General features: G+C 35.9%; 1 protein-coding gene across 12 annotated transcripts in view; it reads left to right on the forward strand.

The window, feature by feature from the left end:
• HERC2 (HECT and RLD domain containing E3 ubiquitin protein ligase 2) overlaps nt 1–26,519 on the forward strand; it is a 95,643-nt gene that overhangs the window by 41,465 nt on the left and 27,659 nt on the right. For 9 of the 12 annotated variants that reach the window (XR_014940801.1, XR_014940805.1, XM_015851096.2 and 6 more), the window contains exons 28-67: nt 353–485; nt 606–733; nt 859–1,054; nt 1,588–1,724; nt 2,368–2,541; nt 2,634–2,770; nt 2,869–3,020; nt 3,421–3,612; nt 4,175–4,362; nt 4,835–5,027; nt 5,345–5,527; nt 6,634–6,818; nt 7,007–7,154; nt 7,246–7,442; nt 7,677–7,907; nt 8,482–8,617; nt 9,158–9,301; nt 10,458–10,600; nt 10,808–11,075; nt 11,222–11,364; nt 12,254–12,352; nt 12,444–12,612; nt 12,727–12,852; nt 13,618–13,726; nt 13,865–14,004; nt 15,471–15,661; nt 16,486–16,591; nt 16,769–16,860; nt 17,350–17,525; nt 17,954–18,065; nt 19,451–19,532; nt 19,652–19,795; nt 20,251–20,341; nt 21,344–21,521; nt 21,923–22,004; nt 22,087–22,258; nt 23,220–23,364; nt 23,845–24,070; nt 25,089–25,260; nt 25,801–25,987. Coding sequence is in view for 10 of the 12 variants with exons in the window: in XM_015851096.2 (XP_015706582.2) it covers nt 353–485; nt 606–733; nt 859–1,054; nt 1,588–1,724; nt 2,368–2,541; nt 2,634–2,770; nt 2,869–3,020; nt 3,421–3,612; nt 4,175–4,362; nt 4,835–5,027; nt 5,345–5,527; nt 6,634–6,818; nt 7,007–7,154; nt 7,246–7,442; nt 7,677–7,907; nt 8,482–8,617; nt 9,158–9,301; nt 10,458–10,600; nt 10,808–11,075; nt 11,222–11,364; nt 12,254–12,352; nt 12,444–12,612; nt 12,727–12,852; nt 13,618–13,726; nt 13,865–14,004; nt 15,471–15,661; nt 16,486–16,591; nt 16,769–16,860; nt 17,350–17,525; nt 17,954–18,065; nt 19,451–19,532; nt 19,652–19,795; nt 20,251–20,341; nt 21,344–21,521; nt 21,923–22,004; nt 22,087–22,258; nt 23,220–23,364; nt 23,845–24,070; nt 25,089–25,260; nt 25,801–25,987 (6,207 nt within the window). In the remaining 2 variants the exon portion in view is untranslated. Of the gene's footprint in view, nt 1–352; nt 486–605; nt 734–858; nt 1,055–1,587; nt 1,725–2,367; nt 2,542–2,633; nt 2,771–2,868; nt 3,021–3,420; nt 3,613–4,174; nt 4,363–4,834; nt 5,028–5,344; nt 5,528–6,633; nt 6,819–7,006; nt 7,155–7,245; nt 7,443–7,676; nt 7,908–8,481; nt 8,618–9,157; nt 9,302–10,457; nt 10,601–10,807; nt 11,076–11,221; nt 11,365–12,253; nt 12,353–12,443; nt 12,613–12,726; nt 12,853–13,617; nt 13,727–13,864; nt 14,005–15,470; nt 15,662–15,710; nt 15,763–16,485; nt 16,592–16,768; nt 16,861–17,242; nt 17,526–17,953; nt 18,066–19,450; nt 19,533–19,651; nt 19,796–20,250; nt 20,342–21,343; nt 21,522–21,922; nt 22,005–22,086; nt 22,259–23,219; nt 23,365–23,844; nt 24,071–25,088; nt 25,261–25,800; nt 25,988–26,519 lie in introns of those variants that run through there. The other 3 variants (XM_085532507.1, XM_085532498.1, XM_085532500.1) reach the window with 3 other exon arrangements.

Here is a 26,519-nt window from a genome sequence, read left to right on the forward strand (position 1 = left end):
TTACTCTTCTGAGAAAGGAACGATCGAGTACAAGCAGTGGGTAAAATTTGCTTTAGTCCACTTAATATTCTAACAGTACCATTTTTTTCTTCTGATTTTTTGAGTAGAAGAACTAAAAATCATAAACGTATTCTTATGCTGTGGTATTCATACAAAAAGAAAGATACTGGGTGTTCTTTGCAGTGTTGGGTTGTAATTGCTGTTTATTAAATAGTGCAAATTGTGTGATATCTCTGACTTTCACAAGTTAGTTCAGTCTGTGAAAATTATTTTAATGCTGGATGGTATATTTTGGATCCTTTCATTATGCTTAAAACCATAGTTAAAAAGTGGCTTTTCTTTGTTTTTGTAGGATTTCTTGTGTCAAATAGAGAGATACTGTAAACAGTGTCACTTAACGACACCAATCATTTTCCCTCCTGAGCATCCTGTGGAAGAAGTAGGACGTTTGTTACTATGTTGTCTTTTGAAACATGAAGATTTGGGTAGGTAGACTTGTGTCAAAGCTGTCAAAACAGACTACTGTTTGGAGCAGTTTGAATTCTATCATAAATACTATTATAAATTTGGAAATGTACATTCAGAAATTGTCTTTTCCCATTAAGGTCATGTGGCATTGTCTCTTGTTCATCCTGGTACCCTTGGAGTTGACCAGGTGAAACACAAAACCTTACCAAAATCTGTAGTGGATGTGTGTCGTGTTGTCTACCAAGCAAAATGCTCACTGATTAAGGTAAGCCATTCACCTATTGAATTTTAGGTTATTCATCATTAAGTGGTTTTATTTAAGCAGTTACTTACTCTATTTTAAAAATTTATATTAAAAGGTAATTGAATCTTTCAATGATATTTTTACAGACCCATCAAGAACAAGGACGTTCCTACAAAGAAGTTTGTGCTCCTGTCATTGAACGTTTAAGATTCTTATTCAATGAGCTACGTCCTGCAGTGTGCAATGATCTCTCCATAATGTCTAAGTTTAAACTTCTGAGTTCTTTGCCCAGATGGCGGAGAGTAGTTCAAAAAATAATTAGAGAAAAGAGAAAAAAAAGAGGTAATGCAATGTTAATACTGTATTTTCTTTGAAATAGTAAAAATTAAGGTCATTTCAAATTTGCCTGTACTTTTTGAGACTTGCTTTCTGATGCATTTTCATGTTGTCAAAATCAATGGTTACATGTCAGTTTTTAGAGGAAAATCAGGCAGGGGAGAGAAAGCTTAAGTGTTAAAAGTGATCCATCACTATCAGTTCTTCTGAATTGGTTTAAGTACAGTTCAACTAGAAACTTATTTAAAAATCATGCTGTATTAAAGCAACGTAGTCAGAGAACTGTCTAGCTGGAAGTCAATTAATGTGAAGAAAAAACACACGTGCTTTCAAATTGGTCTTTCTAGATATAAGCTTACTGCAGTTATTTCCAGATCTAATTTTACAATAGTTAGAACGAGGATTCACCTAGAGTACCCTTTCAGTTTATCACAGGAAGATCTTACACATTGTGTATTGTTAGTTGATCATGTAAACTTGAAAATGTGATACTGCAAATACTGTCAGATTGTAAAAAGGGGTAATTTTTTTATTGTTAGTGCCAAAAAAATCTGAATCTGCTGATGTGGAAGAATCCAAAATTGGAAATGAAGAGAGTGACTTAGAAGAATCCTGTGGTGTTCCTCACAGTCCTGTACCTATAGATAAAAGGCCCTTGCCAATCAAATCACCCAAGGTAGGATGTCAGATTTTTGATCAATGCTATAAATGAGAATAACAAGATGGAAAAAATTTAGCTGAAGTTGTGTCTGCCATAAATTGACATTTAATGTTTTGATAATGTTGTTTGGGATATATAACTAAATGTGGTGCATTATTTCAGGGAAACTTGGAATAATTCTTAACAATAAGCTTGGGAACTGAACAGATATTTTGAACATGTAAATTGAATATGTTCAGAAGTGTTCAAATAAAGCTTCGTGTCATTGTTGCCCAGGGACCTGGTGGAGTCACCATCCCTGAAGGTGTTTGAGAACAGGGTAGAGGTACTACTTAAGGACATGGCTTAGTGGGTGATATTGGTGGTAGGTGAGTGGTTGGACTAGATGATCTTAGAGGTTTTTTGCCAACCTTGGTCATATTGTGGTAAAAGCAGTGATGAGTTGCTTTCTCTTTTCTGAAAAGTAATGAATTTGAAATTTTATGTAGCATTTTTAAAAAGGTAGATAATGATTTAGAAACATTTTCGTGTTTGTTTTTTTTTTTACTGGCCTTGAAGAATTTCTTTTTCTTCTCCTAGTATTTTAAGTTTGGACATGATTTTATGTGAAATAACTTGTGTTCAGTAATTTAAAAATTGTTACCTTTGTATTTTACAGGATAAGTGGCAGCCGCTTTTGAGTACAGTTACAGGTGTCCACAAGTACAAGTGGCTGAAACAAAGTGTCCAAGGCTTGTATCCACAGTCTGCACTCCTTAACACAATTGTTGAGTTTGCACTTAAAGAAGAGCCAGTAGATGTAGAAAAAATGAGAAAATGTTTATTAAAACAGGTAAAGTGGATGAAAATGGGCGTTACTGTATCAGCGAAGTAACTGTACTGATCTACAGAAGTACAGTTTTTTTTTCTTTTTCCCTTTTGCAGCTGGAAAGGGCAGAAGTTCGTCTGGAGGGAATAGACACTATTCTCAAATTGGCAGCAAAAAATTTTTTGCTTCCATCTGTACAATATGCTATGTTCTGTGGATGGCAGAGGCTTATTCCAGAAGGAGCCAATATAGGGTAAAACTTTTTATTTTGTTTTGCTTAATTTTGCTTTCACAATTCAGTGAGGAGAAAGAATAGTTAACTTCCTTTGTTGTTGTTTTTCTTACGTGAAGGGAACCTCTTACGGACTGCTTGAAGGATGTTGATCTGATACCACCTTTTAACAGAATGCTCCTAGAAGTAACTTTTGGAAAACTGTATGCATGGGCTGTTCAGAACGTCCGGAACATCCTGCTGGATGCCACTGCAAAATTTAAAGAGCTAGGTGAATCTCTTCTTGTTATTGTTGGCTGGGGATAAAACTGTTTGAAGCTAACATAATTGCATTTTTTGAAGTTCTCAGTAATTAGAACTCTAAAATTAACTCCCTTGCTTTCTGCTGAGAAATACTGTGACTTCCTGTCTATGTATGGTCTGTCCTCACCGAACCCCAACTTGCTTTTCCAAATTTATGAGAATGTTGCTTGTTTTCTGTCAACAGGCAGTTGATTACTCATTAGTGATATTTTACCATTGAAATCTAAATTGTTGCAAAAAGTTCCGTGGAAGTTCAGCCTGTAAGTTCTTAAAGCCAAGCATGGAATCAAGACATACCTTAAGCCACCAATCCAGTGAATTTATCTGTATCTTCCAAATGTCAACTGGCTTTCTTATTTGTGTATTAGGTGTGCAACCTGTTCCTCTGCAAACAATTACCAATGAGAATCCAGCAGGACCAAGTCTGGGAACTATTCCACAAGCACGTTTCCTGCTGGTCATGCTCAACATGTTGACACTGCAGCATGGTGCTAATACCTTGAGTCTTCTTCTTAACTCTGGTATGCTAGCGCTGACGCAAACGACTCTGCGGCTGATAGGTATGAGAAATTCTGGTTTCTTGGTGTTTGGAAGTAACCATATTTACATGCCTGTCTACCCAAACTACTTAAAGATAGTACTTGAAGCTATTCACTTTTATCCCTGCTGCAAAAAAGCAGATATATAAGTGTGAATTAACTAGAATTTTGGAGCGATAGTGTAGATTTTATAGAAAGTTTCATCTTTTCAACAAAGTTTCAACACTCAGTTTCATCTCTTCTACCTATTCTCAGTCTGTGTATTCAAGCAGGAAGCTTCCTTCATTAAATCTGCTGGCTTGTGGTGTTTTTGGATGTGATTGAGGAGCTTCTTTAGCTGTTTTTCTTGGACAGTAGGAAATAGTTGTTTCTGTACTTAACTGGATTTTTCATATGAAGTTCTTTCCAAAAAGTTTCTGTTACACAAACTACTTACCTACTGACTAATAATATTACCTGTTCATCAGAATTATGTATTTAGAGCCCCTTGCATTCAAAATCATTATATCCCTTTATTTCTAAATGACAAGGGTCAATGTAAAAATTTGAATTATTTTTTCTTCTTTTTTGTTTTTTTTTTAAGGACCGAGTTCTGACAATATTGAAGAAGATATGATTGCATCTTCTCATGGAGCTTCTGCCACAGTCCTAGAAGAATCAAGAAAGGAAACTACACCAGTTCAGCTCCCTGTTTCTGGACCAGAGCTGGCAGCCATGATGAAAATTGGTACCAGAGTGGTGAGAGGGGTAGACTGGAAATGGGGTGATCAGGTACAACCTCTTTCATACAGATTTGGGTGTGTTAAAATATAAAGTCCGTATATTTTAAAATTTTGTATCCAAATGTTTTTACATTTCAAAGTTTTGGAGGCTTAACACGAAATAGATGATTTGTTTAATTTCATTTGAGGAGATGAATTTTTTTTGTTGTTGTTGTGAGGAAGTTTGAGTCATGGTTTGAAATGAAATAGGACCACATGCTTACTACGTAATATCCAGTTTGAACTAAGTGTGTGGAACTTACGTTGTACATTGTAAAGCAGATTAAATCATGAATATTGCTGCAGTTCACTGGATAATTTCCGTAAAGGCCTCTGAAATGTTTTCCTGTTGTACACCAAATTTTGAAATTTTACTTAACGTTTACTACCTAATCTTTAGGTTAGCAGCAAAAAAGTGCAATAGAACTTTGACTATGAAATAATATTGTTAATTTATAACCTGAAGTGTTCTTTTCTGTCAGGATGGGCCCCCTCCAGGTTTGGGTCGTGTAATTGGAGAATTGGGTGAAGATGGCTGGATTAGAGTGCAGTGGGACACTGGAAGTACAAATTCCTACAGAATGGGGAAGGAGGGAAAATATGATCTCAAACTAGCAGAGCCACCACCAGCAGCTCAGCCCACAACAGAGGATTCAGACACCGAGGATGATTCTGGTAGGAAAAACAGTCTGTTCAGAGGTCTTGTCTGTTCTTCCCATCACAGTCTGAATTTCTTCAAAGCAGTTTACTGCTGGAGCAAATATTCAAATTATTTGCACAAGTTATCTGGTTTATAATTTGCCCTTGTAATTGGAAATAAGGGCTCTTCAGGTTAAGAAAAGAATGTTCTGCCTGAGTTTCTCATATCTTATTTATTTATATCTTATTTATATTTATTTGTATTTATATACACATTTAAAAATGTGTCTATATTTGGGAAATACAGTTACTTGATACTACTGTATTTTTTTGCCTTTTTTGTCTTCCTTCAGAAGGAGAACAAGTTGAAAGGAATCTTCACCCTACATCCATGATGTTGACAAGTACTGTGAACCTCTTGCAGACATTGTGTCTCTCTGCTGGTGTCCATGCTGAAGTCATGCAAAGTGATGCTACAAGGACTTTGTGTGGTCTACTCCGTATGCTTGTGGAAAGTGGTACAATAGATAAATCAGGTATATTATATAGACAGAGTCTGATTCAGCATATCTCTGTTTCGTTTTATTGCCTAATGAACTACTTCTTGTGCTAGTTTCTAATTTTTTAAGGCTAAAAAATGTGGTTTTGGACATTCAGTTGTTAGCAGACATGACAAATAAGTTTTCTTAGGGCATAAGCAGGAGTAGCAGGAGAAATGTATGAGATGCTGAGATAATGAATTTCCTAGCAGTCTCTCTCTTTTTGTGAGAACATTGTTACTGGATAAATTGTACATGTTTCCTAGTTCTGTAATTTCAAGAGTAGTACTGTTTAATTTTAACTCTTTTTGAGTAGTTAACAGTGAGAACTGTTTTAAAGGAATATTTAAAGGTGTGTTAACTGTTTCTGAAGACATATTCACCGAACACTGAGTACTGTGTTCAGTTTTGAGATCCTCAGTACAGAAAGGACATTGAGGTGCTGGGGCAGGTCCAAAGAAGGGCAGCAAGGCTTGTGAAGGGCTTGGAGAATATGCCCTAAGAGGAGAGACCGAAGGAAATGGGGCTGTTTAGCCTGGGGAAAAGGAGGCTGAGGGGGAACCTTATTACTCTCTTCCAATACCTGAAAAGTGCTTATAGTGAGAGTGGTGTTGGTTTCTTCTCTCTGGTTACAGGTGACAGGACGAAGGGAAATGGCCTCAAGTTGCACCAGGGTAAATTTGGGTTGGATATCAGGAACAGCTTCTTTACAGAAAGGGTAGTTAAACACTGGAATAGGCTCCCCAGGGAGGTGGTTGAGGCAACATCTCTGAATGTGTTTAAAAACTGTTTGGATGTGTTGCTCAGGGACATGATTTATCAGAGGGTTGTTAGTTAGGGTGGGATGGTTAGGTTGTGGTTGGACTTTATGGTCTTTAAGGTCTTTTCCAACCTGAGCAATGCTGTGATTTCTTGATTAAGGATGCTAGTTACAGGCTCTGAAATGTAAGTTAATAGTTATAATAACACTTTTATATATTTTGGGTTATAATTTGTCAAAAAAAGCCATGAAAAACCAAAGCCAAACTCCAGCCTTTAGTGTATACAGAATTACATAGTTGGTGGAAATGTTAACAGTTACGTATGTATCTTTCTATTTTTAGCTTCCTTGCCAAATAAATTGGTTTATAAAGAACAGCACAGGAGCTGGTGCACATTGGGTTTCATTCGAAGTATAGCACTCATGCCTCAGATGTGCAGCACTCTAAGTACATCTCAGTGGATAACTTTGCTAATGAAAATTGTAGAGGGGCATGAATCCTTCACTGCTGCTTCACTACAAAGACAGGTAATGTGCATTTCAAAATTACCTTGCTTTGTCTTTAAAAAACAAAAACAAAATGAAAAGAAAGACAACAAGATGGGAAACATGCTTATGTTTGTTAAATATATGCTTGTTAAATATAGTTCTTCTATACTTAATGTTTGAGAATTTGGTAACTGACTAGAGTGACACTAATTTTTTTCTCTTTTTAGATTCTTGCCGTGCATTTATTGAAAGCAGTACTTCCATCCTGGGATAAAAACGAAAGGTCAAGAGACATGAAATTTCTGGTGGAAAAACTGTTTGGTTTTTTAGGCAGCCTGCTTAGTACTTGTTCTTCAGATATCCCACTACTCAGAGGTATAGAAGTTTTTCTCCAATGGCATATTTTACATATGGAAAATGTGTGCTTTAAACTGGTAGCTGTTGTCTGATTGCTTTTTCTTTTCAGAATCCACTCTGAGAAGGAGAAAGGCCAGACCCCAAGCATCTCTAACTGCAACTCACAGTAGTACTTTAGCAGAAGAGATAGTGGCACTGCTGAGGACACTCCATTCGCTAAGCCAGTGGAATGGACTCATAAACAAGTACATCAACTCTCAGCTAACCTCCATCACCCACATCTTTGCAGGAAAACAGTCAGAAGGGGTAGTTTCCACGTTTTAAAATAAGCTCATTTTTATAGCAATGTTTATTTTGAAATGATAAATATTAAATGTAAACAATATTAAGCTTAATTTTGAAACCATTTTTTAATATTTATAAATGTATGTGTTTGTGTTGTAATTTTAAAATTGAAGTGTGTATAATTAACTTTTTTATTTTAAAGCAGATCAAAGTATTTGTTTTCTCCCTACAGTTAATTTTATTGTTCTTTGCTAGGCTGTTTTGGATGACTACTTTCCTGACACTGAGAATCCAGAGGTGGGAGGCCTAATGGCGGTGCTAGCTGTGATTGGTGGCATAGACAGTCGCTTGAGACTGGGTGGTCAGGTGGTTCACGATGAATTTGGAGAAGGCACAGTGACGCGCATCACTCCAAAAGGGAAAATCACTGTGCAGTTCTATGAGATGCGAACATGTAGAGTGTGCCCTCTGAATCAATTAAAACCAGTAAGTTCATTTTATTGAGACTTCAGTACAAGGAAGGGTGTGTTTTTGTGAAATTAAAGCCACTGTTATGATGGAAAGAAAATATTAATTCCTTGTTGAGTTAATACTTTGACATTCAAGATCTGCAGTGCTTTGAATGCTAATTTGTTGGGGAGCTGAGGAAAAGGGATTTAAAGTGGAGTGCTTGAATTGAACTAAAATTTCAAGTCCTGACATAGATCTTGTGTGAGAAAGGCTTATTTATTTGTCCTTATTTTCTAACTAGTGTGGAAACTCTTAGGTGTTTTCACTTGAATCTTAATCTCAAGTTGGTAAGTATGGATTTAGTGAATGCCCAACCAGCTTTATAGTCAGCCTCAGAGACTGAAGTTCCTCCTTGCTCTAGCTGTGTTTCCAGTACAAGCTTACATGTTTGGTAGAGAATGTAAATCTTTCCAGTTCTTCCTGGGGAAGAACAATAAGATGGATGTTACTTCTTCCTTTTCCTTAGTTAACAAAAATTTGAACTTGTGATTGATTTTGTAAAATACTTATCCATTTTTTGTTTTTGTCTGGTTCTTTCCTTGCTGCCCAGCTTCCAGTTGTGGCTTTTAATGTAAACAACTTGCCTTTTACTGAACCCATGTTATCCATCTGGGCTCAGCTAGTAAACCTGGCTGGAAGTAAAATAGAGAAACACAGAATGAAGTCTCCCAGTCAAAGTCTTTCAGGTACAGTTATTTTTGCTGTTGTTTTAAAGGGCTTGATATTCCCTGGGGAAAGTACTGGTAACAGCAAGTGTACGTAAGAAAAAGGATTTTCTGGAATTTTATCTTGTTTCCTAGTCAACATTGAATAATATTCATTCTCCTAATGTACTTAGAACACAAATTTAGCTAGAAAAGAGTTGTCCTTCATTATGAGTGGAATACTGTTTTTACTTGAGAAAATGTAGATGTGGTTTAGGGCTGGGCTTGTTCTGTTATATATATATATATATATATATATATGACATCTTAACTACTGTTACTCAACCATATATGAGCTGCATGGTTGTCTGAGTAGTATTTTTATCACAAGTCATAGAATGTGTACGGATTTCTTATTTAGGTACAGTTCAAACTAACATATATTTGATAGCATTTCATAAGCTTTCACAAAGAATGAAGATGTGAACTGATTTTTTTTTGCATTGAAGTTTTATGAATATTGCCTTACTTCTGTAATGTGGAATATTTATAGTGCTAATGACTGCTTAATGTTTCTTGTAGGTCAAGTGGATTTGGATCTACTGAGATGCCAGCAATTAAAGCTGTACATACTGAAAGCAGGCCGAGCTCTGCTCTCTCACCAGGATACATTAAGGCAGATCTTATCTCAGCCAGCTGTTCAGGAGAGTGCATTAAATCCTGCAGGTATTCTGAAATACAACCTGAGCACATCACTGTTTAGGAGTTAGAACATATTACTATAACCTTGGCTAATTGCAGTTAGAGCCTTGAGGTTAGGTTTGCCCTCTGAAGATCAAAAATTAAAGGTTAAGATCCAGAAGTGCTTTAACTTTGTTTATTAAGAGCTGCTGCAGAAGATATTCAACACTTGCATGGTTCTAGAGATATGGTAGCAATTTGATTTACTATTGTAAATTGATTTATATCATTAATACATTATGTTTAAAAGAGTCACAGTGATTTGTCTGCCACTTACTTAAGTTGCTAAATTCTAATATAAATCAAAGTTTTACTCACAAACAAACACAGTTGGAAAGATTCTCTTCATCTTGAGAAGTAATGCTCAAAGGCATTCCTGCCCACAGGGAGATCACTGTTGTACAGCCTTGTACTTCATCAAGGACAGCTCAAATTATGCTTTCTCTGATATTGGACTGTACTCTTGGATCATGATCATCTGATGTTCTGTTATTAATGAGCTGTCCAGTGTAGGGAGAGATCACATCCTGGCCTGCTGTATTCATAAGCCTGTGTAAGACTTCAGTCTAGTACATGAATTGAGCATGTCTGTCACAAAAGCACTTTAAATTTTCAGCTTAACTTTTGAAGAGTAAATGGGTCAAGTTTTTGGAACTGTAACGTTTGAGTTAGCAGAATTTGTAGCTCTTCTATAATTACAAAGCTTGAAGTATGAGTTCTCATATTGCCATTCCTTGGAATTCAGATGTTTTGTGGTTTCCAGTTCAGCAAGTCCCAAGGTATAATATGTTCATTAGAACCTTGGGAGGACTTTAAGGAACTCTAGTTTTAATTAATTGATACTCATTCTCTAAGTACATTCATTCTACACTTGAAAGTAAAGTAGGTTCTACCAGCTTTCAGTAGTGCTGTTCATGTTCTTCTAGCTTATATTAATTCTTCGAGCATTTTGAAGCATATAATAATGATAAACATATAGTATCTCTAATGAATATATGTTGAGTGTAGTTGAAGATTTCTGATTTTCAGTCATCAAGTTTTTAATCAGCAAAAAATAGCCTTTCTCCCTTCCCCCTTTTCTTTCCCCCCCCTTCTTTTTGTACTTCATGCTTATTGGTTAAAATATTATTTTTGTTTCAAGAGGATGGAGCAGTTGCCTCTCCTGACATAGGAGATATGTCTCCTGAAGGACCTCAGCCTCCCATGATTCTTTTACAACAACTTTTGACAGCTGCTACGCAACCATCACCTGTGAAAGCAATATTTGACAAACAAGAGCTTGAGGTAGAGTCTTTGTTTTCTGCTAATAAATGATTTAGTAAATAACCCTTTCTAATTCACATTCCATTTAGAACTTGTTAAGCTATAGTTTTTAAAAAAGAAAAAGTGACAATGACCCCTTTTGTTAAGTAACTGTTAATTTCAGTCATGTACACACATTCTGTACTGAATATGCTTGTTTTATGGACTGATTTATTTGTTCTCATCTAGGCTGCTGCTTTGGCGGTATGCCAGTATCTGGCAGTAGAGTCTACTCATCCTTCAACTCCGGTGTTTGAAGACTGTAGCTCTAGTGAGGCTACAACACCCATCACTGTACAGCATATCCGGCCCACAAAAGTGAAAAAACGCAAACAGTCTCCAATTCCACCTCTCCCCATTGTAGTACAACTTATGGAAATGGGATTTCCTAGGAAGAACATTGAATTTGCACTAAAATCTTTGTCTGGAACCTCTGGAAGTGCTTCTGGGTTACCAGGTATTTTGTTTAGGTGACATTATAGAGAGAATGAAATTTTGCAGATTAAAATGCTGTGTAAGTTGGAGCAACTGTTAGCTACTTGGGTGCTATTCTAAGAATACCAGAGAATCCCTTAGTGAAAATGCGCTTCTTTTGTGTGTTAGGAGTGGAAGCTCTCGTTGGCTGGCTGTTAGATCACCCTGATGTTCAGATTACTGATCTCTCTGATGCTGACACTGTCTCTGATGAATATTCAGATGAAGAAATAACAGAGGAGGTAGAAGAGGCTGAGGCTGCTTGTCCTGTGGTAAGTATCATGTTCATAAAAGCTAAGTCATGCTAATTGACTGCAAATTTTGTAATATGTTTGTCTCTGTACTTCGTCAGAGCTCAGAAAGGTTGTGCTTCTCCCGGCTTTCAAGACCGTGTTGGCCATATGTTTCTAGGGGAATAGTGTAAACTAATTCAGGAATAATCTGTAAATATTTATGTAAGAGAATCACAGAAGGGGGGAGTGGAATGCAGATGTTTCCTTATGTATCTCTGATAGGTCTCAGTTTTATGTAAACTGGTCAGTGCTATGGAGTAATATTTGTCAGAGACTCCTTTTGTTTATTTTTTTAATTGGCTTTGGCTGAGAAATAAAAAGTGAAACTTGTTGGTTCAGTGCATGACTAAAGAATTAATGAATGAAAGGCAAAAAGATACCAGTAAAACAATGTACTTTTTCTTCATGAGATCATTTTTCAGACATTGGCAATTAAATAGATGATGGATGAAATAGCTTTCAAGATGTCTTTTCACCCGCTGTTCTCTTTTTTCCTGTGCAAACACACAGCCTAAGGAATGGAATATGAGTGTATGTATATGAGGCTAAGTAGATTGCTCACAAATCCTCTTTGCACTAGTTTTATTAGGCAGTTCTCACACAAGCAATGTATAGATTGTTTCACACATTCTGAAAATCTGCAGCTATATTCTTTGGCAAGTTGTTCTGGAAACTAAGCTTTAAAGTAGAGCACAAATGCTAGCCCTGTAGATGATTGACTTGGAAGATTTTTCCTGTTCTGGCATGTCACTTTGTTATTATATATATTTTTTTTGTTGGATTGTTTTCTTTTTCTGCTATATATTTGAATTGAAAGCAAACAGATTTTGTGACTGATACAAGGTTGTGTTGGATTTTTTTTTTTCAGTCAAGTGGTGCTGTTGTAACAGAGAGCCAGACATACAAGAAACGAGCTGATTTCCTGAGTAATGATGATTATGCTGTGTATGTGAGAGAGAATATTCAGGTAAGCATGGAGATAAAGGCTGTAGGGAAAACTCATTCCTTCTTTTGCAAACATCACTGCAGGCATTTTGTTTTTTTTTTTTTTTCTGTAGGTGGGGATGATGGTTAGGTGCTGCAGAACCTACGAGGAAGTTTGTGAAGGAGATGTAGGCAAAGTTATTAAACTGGATCGAGATGGATTGCATGACCTCAATGTGCAGTGTGATTGGCAGCAAAAAGGTGGTACTTACTGGGTCAGATATATCCATGTTGAGCTTTTAGGTAAGTTTCAAAGTTAACTTCTTTTTGTCAAAAAACTGGCTTGGTATACAAAGGGAGATTAGTTTTGGAGGGTGGAAAGAACACTTATCATGTATTTGTTCTTGCAACTGCTAGGTTTCCCACCACAGAGTTCTGCCTCTCATATCAAGATAGGTGACAAAGTGCGAGTGAAAACCTCTGTTACTACACCGAAGTACAAATGGGGATCAGTTACTCACCGAAGTGTGGGCGTTGTTAAAGGTAATGTATGTGCAAAATGGGTCATAGGTAATGAAGTTGGAAACCATAGAGACTTTCTGCAGTGTTTAACGGAGAGAATTTTTTAGACACGTAATATTGTGTGGGATGTCGCTTAATTATGAGAAAATAGAATATATTTGATGTCTGTGATAAATTCAGAGATGCATACTCTGGGAATGCCCATTTTTGAGCTCTTTTTGAGCTCTTTAAGAATCTGCAGCTTCCTGCACATTCCTGATTCTCATTTATATTTTGTCTGGATGAGCCACAAATGTAATTATTATCTAAAAAGTATAGGTGAATTGAAGACTTTGTATGAAAGTGCAGTACACTAATGGCAGCCTGTAAGTGAGACAGAAATTATCCATGGGGCCTCAGTAATTTTGTAAGAGATTTTGGTCATTCTGTTTGTGCTTAGAAGTACTCTCTTCCCTTGGAAATCAGTTAAGAAATATAAATACATTTTTCTGTATTCTGTTTGAATATATATTCTCTATATATTACATATATAAAGTAACTATATATAACTAAATACTTTAATTTTTGTATATAAATACATATATAAAAAGATTCTTCTTGCCTCTTTTCTTTCTCTGTGAGTTTACTCAGGGTGTCTGATTATGTCAATATATAGCTCCATTAAAATAAAAAATTCCTTATGAAATTAACTTTTTAATTAATCTGTTGACTATGGTGCTGGACGCTTTCTGTTTGATTTCACAGTGATTTGTAACACACAGTATTTCCTGTATTTTTTTGCAACAGCTTTTAGTGCCAATGGAAAAGATGTCATTGTAGACTTTCCTCAGCAATCTCACTGGACTGGCTTACTGTCAGAAATGGAACTGGTGCCCAGCATTCATCCTGGAGTCACGTGAGTGATGAATTAGTCTGTATAGGTTATCCTTTGGCCTTACTGTCTTGAATCCGTTATCTTGACTGATGGTACAATTAACTTCTACAATGAGAACTGCTCAAAGTTTATAAACTTTTTGTTCTTTTGTGAATTCAGGTGTGATGGCTGTCAGATGTTTCCTATCAATGGGCCTAGATTCAAATGCAGAAACTGTGATGATTTTGACTTTTGTGAAACATGTTTTAAAACCAGGAAACATAACACCCGACATACTTTTGGCAGAATAAATGAACCAGGTAAGTTTCAGAATCCAAGTGTTTCATAGATATATTTAAAATACAATGAATATGTTTTAAAATGGCAGTTTTGAATTACAGCTTCTTATCGTAATGGAAGTGTTCGGATTCATCCTTTAGACAACAGAATGTTTTTAACACATCATAGTGGTGTTAATCATTGCATGTGTACCAAAATGTCAACCCTTAAGTGTTCTTTGTAGTGTTACATAAATTTAAAAAAATATGGCTACACGGCAAAATTTCTGTCAGAATTGAAGAGAAAAATAATATAATCAGCCTTTTCAGTTTAAACATATGTGAATGAATCCTCAGGACAACCAGTAGAACTCTGAAATACCTAAGATTCATTCTTAGACTATGTAACACTTTTGCTTAGCGTGTGGTGGCTGTTGCCTTAGTTCCTCCATGGTGTGGAGACTCCAGAGTGGTATGACATAAACGGAAACCTTTTGAGAGATTCGTCAGAATCTTTTCCTTCCAAGGCAAGAACAGTTCAGCCATTCTAACTCCCGAATCTTTGGGTTTTCCATTGTTATCAGTACCTGAAACAAGATTTTGTTTCTTTTCTTTCCACCTATCTATAATTCAGTGTAATACCTAGCACTTGCAAGGTTATGCTCACCATTCAAATTAGTTTGGAAAAGGAACGAAACCAACACCCTACTAAAAATTTTGAACATGCATTGTGTTTGTGTGATGGTTTGTTTAAAGGGCAAGAAAGGACATCCTATTAAGAAATTACTTAATATGACTGTACAGATATTATACTGTGTATTTATTTTCCTATTTGTTGCACTGTGTAAATGGGGGAGAAGTTGCACTTTTATTTTTGTCAGACTTACTAGAAGCTTATGAACATCAGTGAAGGGACATAGAAGTAAATTTTTGCAGGGAAGAAAAATAGGGCTCACTAACCTTCCTCATTCCTTAGGAAGCTTCAGAATTTGAATGACTTAAGATAGCTATGTCTGCTGTCCTATAGGGGATTTCTGTTGAGGGTTGGCTTTACAGTTTTCGTATTTTCTACTAGTGTACAGGATTCATACATTGTGGGGCTGTTTTTTGTACTGCATGTATGCATGGCCATAAATTTTGATTTACATTTCAAAATGAAGGAATATTGTAGGAATTATTCTTTATGATTTTAGTAATGGCTCTTGGTAATGTCTAAAGATACTAATTTTCTGTAATTTTGCAATACTTATTTTATTTACTGAATCATGCTTGGTTTACAAATCGGTCATAAGAACCAAAAACGTGACACCACAGATGACAGGCATGAAAATGTGTATTCAGATGAAGTACTTGCAACTTGTTTTAAAAAGGAATCGATTTCAAGTTCTGCTGGCATTCTTACATTTTCTACCTTGAGACTATGTGTCTGGAGTCTTTGATTTCTTCTATTTCCTTTCACATTGCTTATGGGTTTAATAAAACCAATTTTGTTTCATTTAACAATGCAGGTCAGTCTCCAGTGTTTTGTGGGCGTTCTGGAAAACAGCTGAAGAGACGGCATAGTAGCCAGAGGGGAATGTTACTGGATGATTGGTCAAGAATAGTGAAGAATCTGAATGTCTCTTCTTCTGTGAATCAGGCTTCACGTCTTATAGATGGCAGTGAGCAGTGCTGGCAGTCTTCTGGCTCACAAGGAAAGGTAACCTGAAGTTGTAACAGGTTTATTTTGGCTTACTTTCTTTTCATAGGTATAACTACTTAGCTCACATTGCTAATGTGTTTGTTACTTCAAGAAAGAGAGTAAGTAGTAAAACAGACATCTGAAGTGCAGCTCTGTGTTTCTTCATAATAAATGTGCCCGTTTTTTAATCTGTGCATCATTATTTCTTGGAAATTGTAAGGAACATTTATGATTTTTTTTGGAACACGGGGTAATTATTTTATTTTATTCTGTAGTTGGCCATAGCCTACAACAGCCTTTTCAGTATAGTAATTGATGACAATTCTTAGCAATCATTGATTATGTTTTGCTCAAGTGACTTTGTTTGTGTTAAGGAAAACTGTTTCTGAACTACTTCTCTCTTGCCCTCCTTTATTAATCTGTTGTTATTGGCCCACAGCACTGCTTGGTGGCCAGTGTAGGTGCTGGGATTTGTAACTAGACTTCTCTCCAGTGTGCTTTGGTGCTGTCTTAGAGGATGTGCTGAAGTATCCCCAAGCATCCTTCCTTCAGGTTGTGGGTGCTCACCAACCAATCAGAGATTTGACATTGTGTTCTGTCTTTTTTGACCACTGAGGGCAGTGTGCTTTCTCAGTAGTGTTGCTCTTGAATGAAATCAATTACTTGCTGCTAATGTTTCTTTTGTACTGAGAATTAGACTGGCCGGATTCCACCCTTGTAGATGTTTTTTATGCTACTTAAGAATGCTTTTTGTTCATTTTTGAAAAACAGTATGTGTACTCTTATTAATCATAAATGGTCCTAAGAACACTATCTGAAAATGAAATTGTTTCTTTCACTAGCACTGGATTCGCTTGGAGATTTTTCCAGATGTTCTTGTTCACAGACTAAAGATGGTAGTGGATCCTGCAGACAGCAGCTACATGCCCTCTTTAGTTGTAGTTTCAGGTATGAGAATGTTCTCTGAGAAGCTTGGAAAATACTTTTGTTTTTATTAATGTCCATCAGTTTGTATTTATTTAGTTTCATTTTAATATCTGTTAATCTATTCAATATGTGTAGCATCTGTTCATGACACAAACTCTGTGTTTTACTATGTCTTTCTTTCAATGCTTTATTTTCTAGGAGGCAGTTCCTTGAATAACCTTATAGAGCTAAAGACAATCAACATAAATCCTACAGACACCACAGTGCCTCTTCTCAGTGACTGTACAGAAGTAAGTGAAGTTTGTGTATGGAGAATTATTCTTGTATGCAAATTCAAAATTATTTTGTTGCAAGAAATGAATCAAAAGCACTATTGTGATATCATGCAACTCTATAATAGCTCTAGCAGTCAATATATTTTAGTTTTTGTTTCTGATGTAATTCACGATACCTTGGAGCCAAGGTGACGTTCAAGCATGCTTAATCTGGAGTTTATTTTAGTGGTTGGTAAAGCTTGTTTCAGATAGTAGTTCTGAATGTTTTCAGTAAGAGAAAGAAGGAATGTGTACTGAATATTCAGGATATTTAAAGTAAAATAATTCTCAAACTTGTGAGGCCAAATGTGTATCTTAGAGTATACAGTTCTGAAAAGCAAAATATTTGAATTTGCAGATTAATTTTGTTATGGTGACAAAGTCAAGCGAAAGTTCAAGATCTTTCCTGTCTATTGTGAACATGCAGAGGAACCAAAAGATGGCGATGTAGTTCTTTCTTCTTAGTATCACAGGTATATTGAGATTGCAATCAAGCAGTGCAGAAGTTCTGGAATTGACTGCAAAATACACGGCCTCAGCATACTGGGACGTATACGTGCAGAGGATGAGGATTTGGCAGCTGTCCCCTTCCTTGCTTCTGATAATGAGGAAGAGGATGATGACAAAGCTAACACTGGGAGGTAGGTAACTGCAGATGGAAAAAAGTTGGCAAAGAGACTTTCTATATATTCCTTTCAGAAGATGAATCATGAGGAGTGCAACTTAATTAGATTGAATGAAAAGAGAAATATATTTGTCAGAACTGTAGGAAGGTCATTTTTGATAAATTCTTGAAAATTACCACACTGGTAAGCTGGTAGCATTTTGTACAGTTCGTTTTGATTCCTGAAACTGAAAACAATTCTATTTTTTATTTTTTAAATAAGATTCTATTTTTTATTTTGTTTAGTTTTACATTTTTATTTTTCATTGATACCACTCAATTGTGATGATTTCATTTGGATATTGAAACCATTCAGAAATGTAAAATAAGTAGTTGAATTAAAAATATGGTTGTGCTATAATATATAGGTTGCTAAACTGACTTTTTTCCCCCAAATATACTTAGTCTTGTTAGAAAGAAGGCAGCTGGGCTGGAATCAGCAGCTACCATAAGAACCAAAGTTTTTGTCTGGGGACTGAATGACAAAGATCAGTTGGGAGGACTAAAAGGTTCCAAGGTATGTTGTTTGTGGTTTAAATATCTTTAGTATAAAACATAGACATCCGAAGATAAAATGTGCAAGCCTTACACAACTCAAATTTAATTGCAATGACAGAGTTTTTCTGTATGTGTATAATGCAGGTAGGAGTGAACTTTTATATTACATGTAAATGAAGCTAGTTCAGTAATCAAAAAAGAGAATTTAAATTAATATCTTCTCATTTTCATTACATTTCACTGTGTTTTGAGAGAAATTTCAGGCCAGTATGCAACTGCTCATGCATAATTTCTGGTATGACGCAAGGTGGGAGGGATGCTAAAATTGTTAATTTATGCTGCAAATAATGTAGGTTGTTGTCGGTTGGAGTGCTTTTTAAGAGGAAAAAGGTAAAACTACTGCATTCTTTAGCTTCTATTGATCCATAAGGTGAGGGCTCAAGTTCTGAAGTGCTCCAGTCATACTGAAGGCAGAGTTTGACTTTCTTTGACTGAAGTGTTTGTCTCAATGTAGGAAAGGGGAGAACTATAAGACAGTTAAATTGAAGATGTGAGGGAAGAAAAAAATAAAATACATGTATAAATATGAACTAAATCTATGAATATTAAGCTTCTTTAGGTGGAAAAATCATGCTAATATGAACTTAAACAATTTATCTTTGAGGTCTTAGCAAGTATTAGTATTAAAATTTACATAAGTTGATAATTAAGATAGTGATTTTGAATGCTAGTTTACAAATGTCCGACAGACTTTTTTACTCATATACTGCAGTGAAATAATCTATTGTAACTGTTTCAGCTGCTTAAAAATAACTGAATATTTGCCTCTCTTATAAAAGAGAATAAGCCAGGTTTTAATGTGTGTTGATTTAAAACACTTTTTTATACATATATAAAATCAGCTTGATTAAAAACTATTTTGTAGTAATGAGGAAAATAGGTTTCATGTGGGTTTTTCCTTTTCCCTCTTGAATTGAATCCTGATTGCTAAAGCGTTTTGTTACTAAAAACCATACTTTTGTTTCTGTATGCTGATTTAAAGTGTGTTGGTTAACACTTTCAGTTAGGTTCATTTTACTGTTATGCTTTTCTTCAGAACTAAGTTTTTTCTCAAGAAAATAACTATACTAAAAAGAAAAAGATTGTTTTTATCCCATTTCATTTTCCCTCAGGGTTTATACTTATCCTGGTTTCTGTATTATGTGCCCTTTCTTGGTTCCTGTCTTTTGTGTGATTTGTGTTAATGGGTATTTGCAAAGTGTTCAAATAATATGAAGAGTTTTCATATATAATAAAAGAGATAACTGTCAGATTAAGAGTTTTATCACTTCAGAATAGCTCTTTTCTATAATGTATACAGCTGCAAAATATGTTAGAATGATTTCTGTTTCCTGTCTACCCTAGATAAAGGTTCCTTCATTTTCTGAAACCCTATCTGCCTTGAATGTTGTACAAGTAGCTGGAGGATCCAAAAGCCTTTTTGCAGGTAATACAAGCTTAAAGTATGTATCATTGTTCAAGGGCAGAAATAAATTTCCATTTGTGAAACATTAATGGTATTACAAACTATTTTTGTTCTTTTTTTTTTTTTTTCCACGCTTTTAGTGACTGTAGAGGGTAAGGTATACGCTTGTGGAGAAGCCACAAATGGAAGGCTGGGTTTAGGAATATCCAGTGGAACTGTGCCTATTCCCCGCCAGATAACAGCTCTCAGTAACTATGTTGTAAAGAAGGTGGCTGTTCACTCAGGTACTGTCTGTTGTTATTTTCGCATATATAACTGGAACATTAAGCCTAAAATTAGAAATTGTTTTGTAGTTTCTTTAGTGCTGTGATGCACCAGAATATATATATGTGTGAGTGTGTGTGTGTGTGTATATATATATACAAATATATATATATATATATGTGTGTGTGTGTGTGTGTGTATACACAAATATATATACAATATATATATATTTCCTTGCAGCATTAAAAATAGCAAATTAAGTTGATATTTCTATTTTTAATGTTCCAGGAAGCCTACAGTCACAAATGTTTTGTTTTAAATTATAGCACATTGAAGCTCCTAAGAACATAACTAACTGTGGGTAAAAAGACTCATGCAACTACATCATAAATACAGAGCAGTGTCAAGTCTCTGAAATTTTTGCCTTGACCTTCTCTGCCTGCTCAAACACTTAAATTTACATTTACATTTTCAGGTGGCCGGCATGCTATGGCGTTAACTGTAGATGGAAAGATATTTTCATGGGGTGAAGGAGATGATGGTAAACTTGGTCACTTCAGTCGAATGTAAGGATACCAGTTTTATCTGGCTTATAGTAAGAGAAGATTTGTTTATAGCTGTGCTATGACATGCAATACCACTGCTGACAATGGCAGAATTTTTATCTTAACAGAAATAAAACATCTGTGTTGTGAAAATATTTTTTTTTCATCAGTGTACGCCAATAGTGAAGCATTGGCAGCAGTTTCAGTAGATGTCTTTATTAGTCTCTTTGAATGTTACTGATAAAATAATATACTTCCAGAGTCTGAGTTTACTGTTGCTGTTATGAGGCTTACTGAGCTACCTTGACATGTAAAACTGAACTGATTTTACATTCCTGAGCACTAGCAGCTCCTACTGCAACTCTGCAAGTTTTTTTGTATGCCTGTTTTTTGACCAGAAAAATTAAATTTGTCAGCATTTTTCTTTGTATGCGGCATGGAACAAAGCTTTGGAAGAAAAAGGACAGACATAGCCCACAGGGGAGAAAATCTTTGTTTATCAGTCTGGTATATTCCAAAAAGCTGCTTAGAATACACTGAAAATTATAATGCCCAACTCAGGTGTTTGTGGATGTGACAACAAATAAATATTCTGTGTTGTGTTGTTGTCAAACCTCTGAAAAGGAAAGTTGTTAATGTTAATATTTTATTGTTCAGTTGTCTTGCATTTTTTGTAACATTAAAAGAGAGACGTGGAATTTTTGCTGTAGGAATGTCATGGGAGAATTTCAGAGTGTTTCACAGAAGCCATATATATGTTTATAAAACATGAGTAGTGACTCTTGTATAATCTTATACAACAGTATTAGAAAAAGTACATTGAAATACATTAAGGTATGTTTAAATGGTATAAATTTAAAACTCGTGGTGGTAATAAGGCATTAATATTGGAATAACCACTTGCATTTTATTTATCTTTATGTTACTGACAATTTTCTGTACAAAAATTTTTGAATTGTAGAACGTAATGTACTGTGCAACTCTTCAAAAAATAATGATATACTGTTTATTTACTTTCTTTAGGAATTGTGATAAACCCAGATTGATAGAAGCACTGAAAACTAAACGTATCCGTGATATTGCTTGTGGCAGCTCCCACAGTGCTGCCATTACTTCTAGTGGTGAGCTGTATACATGGGGCCTTGGAGAATATGGAAGGTTAGGACATGGAGATAATACTACACAGCTGAAGCCGAAGATGGTAAAATAAGTGTTTCTCATCTCTGAAGAAATGTGAATGTGTTTATTTAGTAAATTGTAGAATAAGGGTAAAGCAAATCCAAAACCATGAGTGCAGTATGAAGACTTTTGTTTTGGATTTGCTTTACCCTTTGGTATGCCTACCTCTGATGTGCTGTTTCAGGAGGGCCAAAAAGATGCAGCCGCTCTTGCTTTTTCTTGGAACATGATTCAGAGCAGCTAGTGCTGTTTTGAGCATACATGTCATGCATCTGTTTTGACACAACTGTCACAGAGCAGTGTTGGATCTTGAGTAAGCAGGACTTGACAAACCTGGACATCAAATGTAACAGCTTGAAAATGTTTGTTAAGTTTTAAAAACATAATTAATGTATTTGAAACATCTCTTTTTCTCTTTTGCAGGTTAAAGTGCTCCTTGGCCACAGAGTAATTCAGGTTGCTTGTGGAAGCAGAGATGCTCAGACTCTTGCTCTGACAGATGAAGGTAGGAATATCTTGTTCCAGAAGCTTTCTGGCACGTTGGAATACTGTGATCATTGTTTGACCTACAGTTTGTTGTTTGTTAGGATTGGTGTTTTCTTGGGGTGATGGTGATTTTGGAAAACTGGGCCGAGGTGGAAGTGAAGGATGCAACATTCCTCAAAACATTGAAAGACTAAACGGCCAAGGCGTATGTCAGATTGAGTGTGGTGCACAGTTCTCGTTGGCACTGACCAAGTCAGGAGTGGTATGGACATGGTATGTGAAATTTGCCAGAAAATATTAATAAAGCAATTACTAAGTATGCGTTGTGTTCACTGCTATTTGATTGCTTTAACCCCATCTGTGCTTCATCTGTGTGCTGACTTTGTCTTTTAAATAGGAAGCTCATAGAGAAAAGCTGTGATCTGTTCAATTGCTCACTCTGTCTTGTAGCATGCTGAGTTATGTGTTGGATCCTGCCAGAATGCCTGAGTCTCACTGAACATTTTCTTTCTTGCGGGCAATGAAATATGACAAGGAATATTAAATTAAGACTTTGGAGCAGAGTGGGGGAAAAAAGAGAGCGTGAGAACCATAGCCTGCAGTTAAAACAGAGATAGATAGAGTCAGGAAATAACAAGAATGAAGAGTCACATAAGTAAGGAAATGTGGAGTGGATGGAAAGGACTACCTCAAAAACACACAGAACACTGCAGAGTTCATTGCTGCTGGGAAAGCCACTGGGTTGTCAATAGTGACCCTTTTTATTTTTCTTCTCTTTGTTTCTGCTTTTGTTTTGAGCACAAGCCTCACTTTTTAAGTTCATAAATCTTTGTGTAGAATTAGTCAATTTCTGTAATACGGATCAATATTAGGTTCTAAAGCTCTAGGTCCTAGCCCATCTTTGGGTATAAATTGACCTGTTTGACATATATAAAACCTAGGATGTTATAAAATTGTGTTGTTGTTGTTATATTATTTGCCAGCAATTGATGAATAAAGTAGAGAAATCCACAAGACTATTTTAAAAGTTACTTCTCTTATTAAAAGGGAGAAAAGGCTTTAGTAGAGTTCTCATTTGTCGTTGGCCCCTAGAAACTCTCGTTTAACTTGCAGTTATCCTTTGTTTATGCAGTTTTGAAGAGTTTGCTATTTTAATCCCAGTGAAAATTGACAAAGGAATGTGTGAGCACTACAATTGTCCTGAATTTTGCTTTTATTTTTATGTCTCTTTTAGGGGTAAGGGAGATTACTTCAGGCTAGGTCATGGCACTGATGTACACGTACGAAAGCCTCAAGTAGTGGAGGGTCTGAGGGGCAAAAAGATCGTGCATGTGGCAGTAGGCGCCCTCCACTGTCTAGCAGTTACTGACACTGGACAGGTATGTTACTTATCACCCTTCTTTCCCCTTTTTCCTCCATCCATGAAGAAAATCTGTTGAAGAAGACTGTAATAGCATCAGTGGTGATTAAATGGAATATATATATATGTATATTTTGCTATAATTCAAATATATTAGAATGCATATTAATATTGGACTTCAATTGTCACCTTAGTAGCTTTTGTAAGATTTTCCTACTTTGTGGATTATCTACATGATCTGTTTTCTGCTTATCACCGCTAAAACATAGTAATGGTCATAATGTTTTGTAGCTTCTTCTGCTGTTAACCAGAATTGTAATTATTATGGTGTTGATTCAGACATCTGTTGTAATTACTATGAAATCGATTCTTTCAATTTAGTAATTCACTTTCAACATTGTATAATTGATCAGCTGATCGCTAAGGTTTTGCTGTAGAACTTGTAAGGAAATGAGGCAACCACTGAGGTGAATTAATGAACTGAAATGTCTTTTGGCAGGTTTACGCTTGGGGTGACAATGACCATGGGCAACAAGGGAATGGAACTACTACAGTCAATAGAAAGCCCACTCTTGTACAGGGCTTGGAAGGCCAGAAAATCACTCGAGTTGCTTGTGGTTCTTCCCACAGTGTAGCATGGACAACAGTGGATGTAGCTACACCATCTGTTCATGAACCGGTACTTTTCCAGACAGCGAGGGACCCTTTAGGTGCTTCTTATCTTGGTTGGTAGATATCGTATTATGGTTTTTTATGCCAGGGTAGAGTTAGGTGTGTGTGTGGTTTGACAGTTGATAGGAGAGTGCGAAAAGAACACTGTCTAAAGAAAACTAAAAGACAGCAAACAAGTGAAAACACAGAAGATCCAAAAACATCCAATATGAGGAAACACCCCCATCCAAACTGAACAAAACAAAACCTCTTTCTGAAAATGGGAGATTACAAGGGGCTTGTTCTAAGTAAAGTGCAAAATACTTCATCAAATGTTAAAAGGCTTTGTCTTTTAATGTAGAGTAGAACATTGTGGATGTGATAGAAGGATGCTACTATAATGCTGACCTTGTTACATGCTATCTCGTGCTATAGTTTTTACGCTACTGCTTTCTTTTGTTTCTGAAGTGACTAAGAATTGCTGAGAAAAGACAGGAAAGTTTTACATTAAACTTTCTTTGAAAACTGTGTATTTTAAAGAGAGTAAGAACTATATATATAGAATATTTATTTAGTGTTTTTCAGATGCCTAATTATTATTAATGTTGTTTGAAAAATTTCTGCTTAAGTAAAATTTGTTTTATATGCTGATCACTAAAATATTTATATGTTATCCCATTCTTCATGAATAAGTGAAAAGGTGGAACACTATTTTATGAAGGCATTTGCTGAAAAGCTTCAGTATTGATTCCAGTATTGTAACTCTAGGAACTGCAGTTTAAAAATGTCATTTAGACTTAGATTTACAGCCACTTTACTGTGTTTATGACAGAGCACTGGCATAGCATTCCCAGGCAGGCACCTCTGAAAGCTGCCTGGATGTAGGCCTAGGTGCCCTGTTCTGGGAAGCTTTGCTGCATGAAGCAGAGCTTGAAGCAGATGGACCCAGTGATCCTTTCCAGTGTCAACTATCTTATGATGCTATGATCTGTAATGACCTACCCAGAAATTAGATCATTAAGTTCTGAATATGTCATACACCTTTAGTAAAACAGAAACAACTGCCTTCTCTTTCCGCCCCCCTTACTTCAGGTGTCCCTTCAGATGCAGATTCTTCTGCTGCCAGTAACAAGATTAGCGGTGCAAATAGTTCGAAGCCGAATCGCCCTTCCCTTGCTAAGATTCTCCTGTCACTTGATGGGAATGTTGCCAAACAGCAGGCATTATCCCATATTCTGATGGCATTACAGATCATGTATGCCAGGTGGGTATGCAAATATTCCTTTGTTTTAAAGAGAAGTGTATGTCATACTGTACCATCTTTCACTGCCTCTTGAGTCAGCTGTAAATTGTTTTACGAGTTTGGACTTCTCAGGATAGGGCTAAGCTTCATTTAAATTTTCTTTTGAAGTTCATATTAGATTTCTTTAGAATGAGAAGCTTTCAGTACCTGGGGAAAAACGTTTATTCAGGAATACTCAAAGAAGCTGTGTAATAGGGTATAAATATGTCATGACAGGTGTAGTGGAAGAAGCAGCAGGGAACAGGGTTGAAAGAATAGTAAAACTTTACCATTCCTTGTTGGTAGAGAACAGAGTATTGCTGATAAAATTTATCAAGAGGAGAACTCATGTAAAAAGATATGACTTTAAGGCATTCAAGCATTTCACTTTAGGAATGGAGCTAAACACTGTCTGTGGAAACCTTTGCTTATTTTATTAAGCCAAGATTATAACATTTTTTTTTTCTAGTTCAACAAAGGAGAACAATTAGGCTTAAATAAATCTGTCCTAAATGATTTCAGGGATGCAGTCGTTGGAGCACTGATGCCTGCAAGTATGATTGCACCAGTAGAATGTCCCTCTTCATCGCCAGCCCCCCCATCAGATGCTGCTTCTACAGGAAGCCCTGGAAGTGGAGATGAATGCATGCTTGTAGGAGATATAGAAGAGAGGCTGAGCCCAAACCCATGGCAGGACAGGAGAGGAGAGGTAGTGTCAAAAGAATTTTTTCCACATTGTTTAACAGTAAAGTTGTTATATATCTTATAATATATAGTATTTTACATACTTATATACATATATATACGTATCTATATGTGTAGTATTTTGTTTGGTAGTAAAGTAGCAGTTTTCATACGCTAGTTTATGGAATGGGTGCTTTATGTATGTCACATTTGGAAAATCAAACTTTTGGTGAAATCAACTTTGAACTTTCAGCATGCAGTATGTCATTAAAATGCAATTGGGTTTCTATTAGCATTTTAAAGTTGGTTTTAAAATGTTTATTATTTGATCAGATATTAAAGTAATTTTACAAGAATGATTTAAAAAAATCTGGGTTAAGAGACTTTTCAACAATAATTTAATGGGACATCATTGTAAACTTACATTAACTAATGTAGACAGAAGAGCCTAGATGGCCACTTGCTTGATTTTGAACTGCTAGTAGAACCATAAAGAAGACTTGCTGCTAAAGATCTTTTCCTTCACAGGCTACTAATTTGACATGTGTTGTTTGGGG

Source organism: Coturnix japonica, chromosome 1 (assembly GCF_054131305.1).
Source record: "Coturnix japonica strain WE chromosome 1, WE-NBRP24, whole genome shotgun sequence".
In the NCBI taxonomy this organism is placed as follows: Eukaryota; Metazoa; Chordata; class Aves; order Galliformes; family Phasianidae; genus Coturnix; species Coturnix japonica.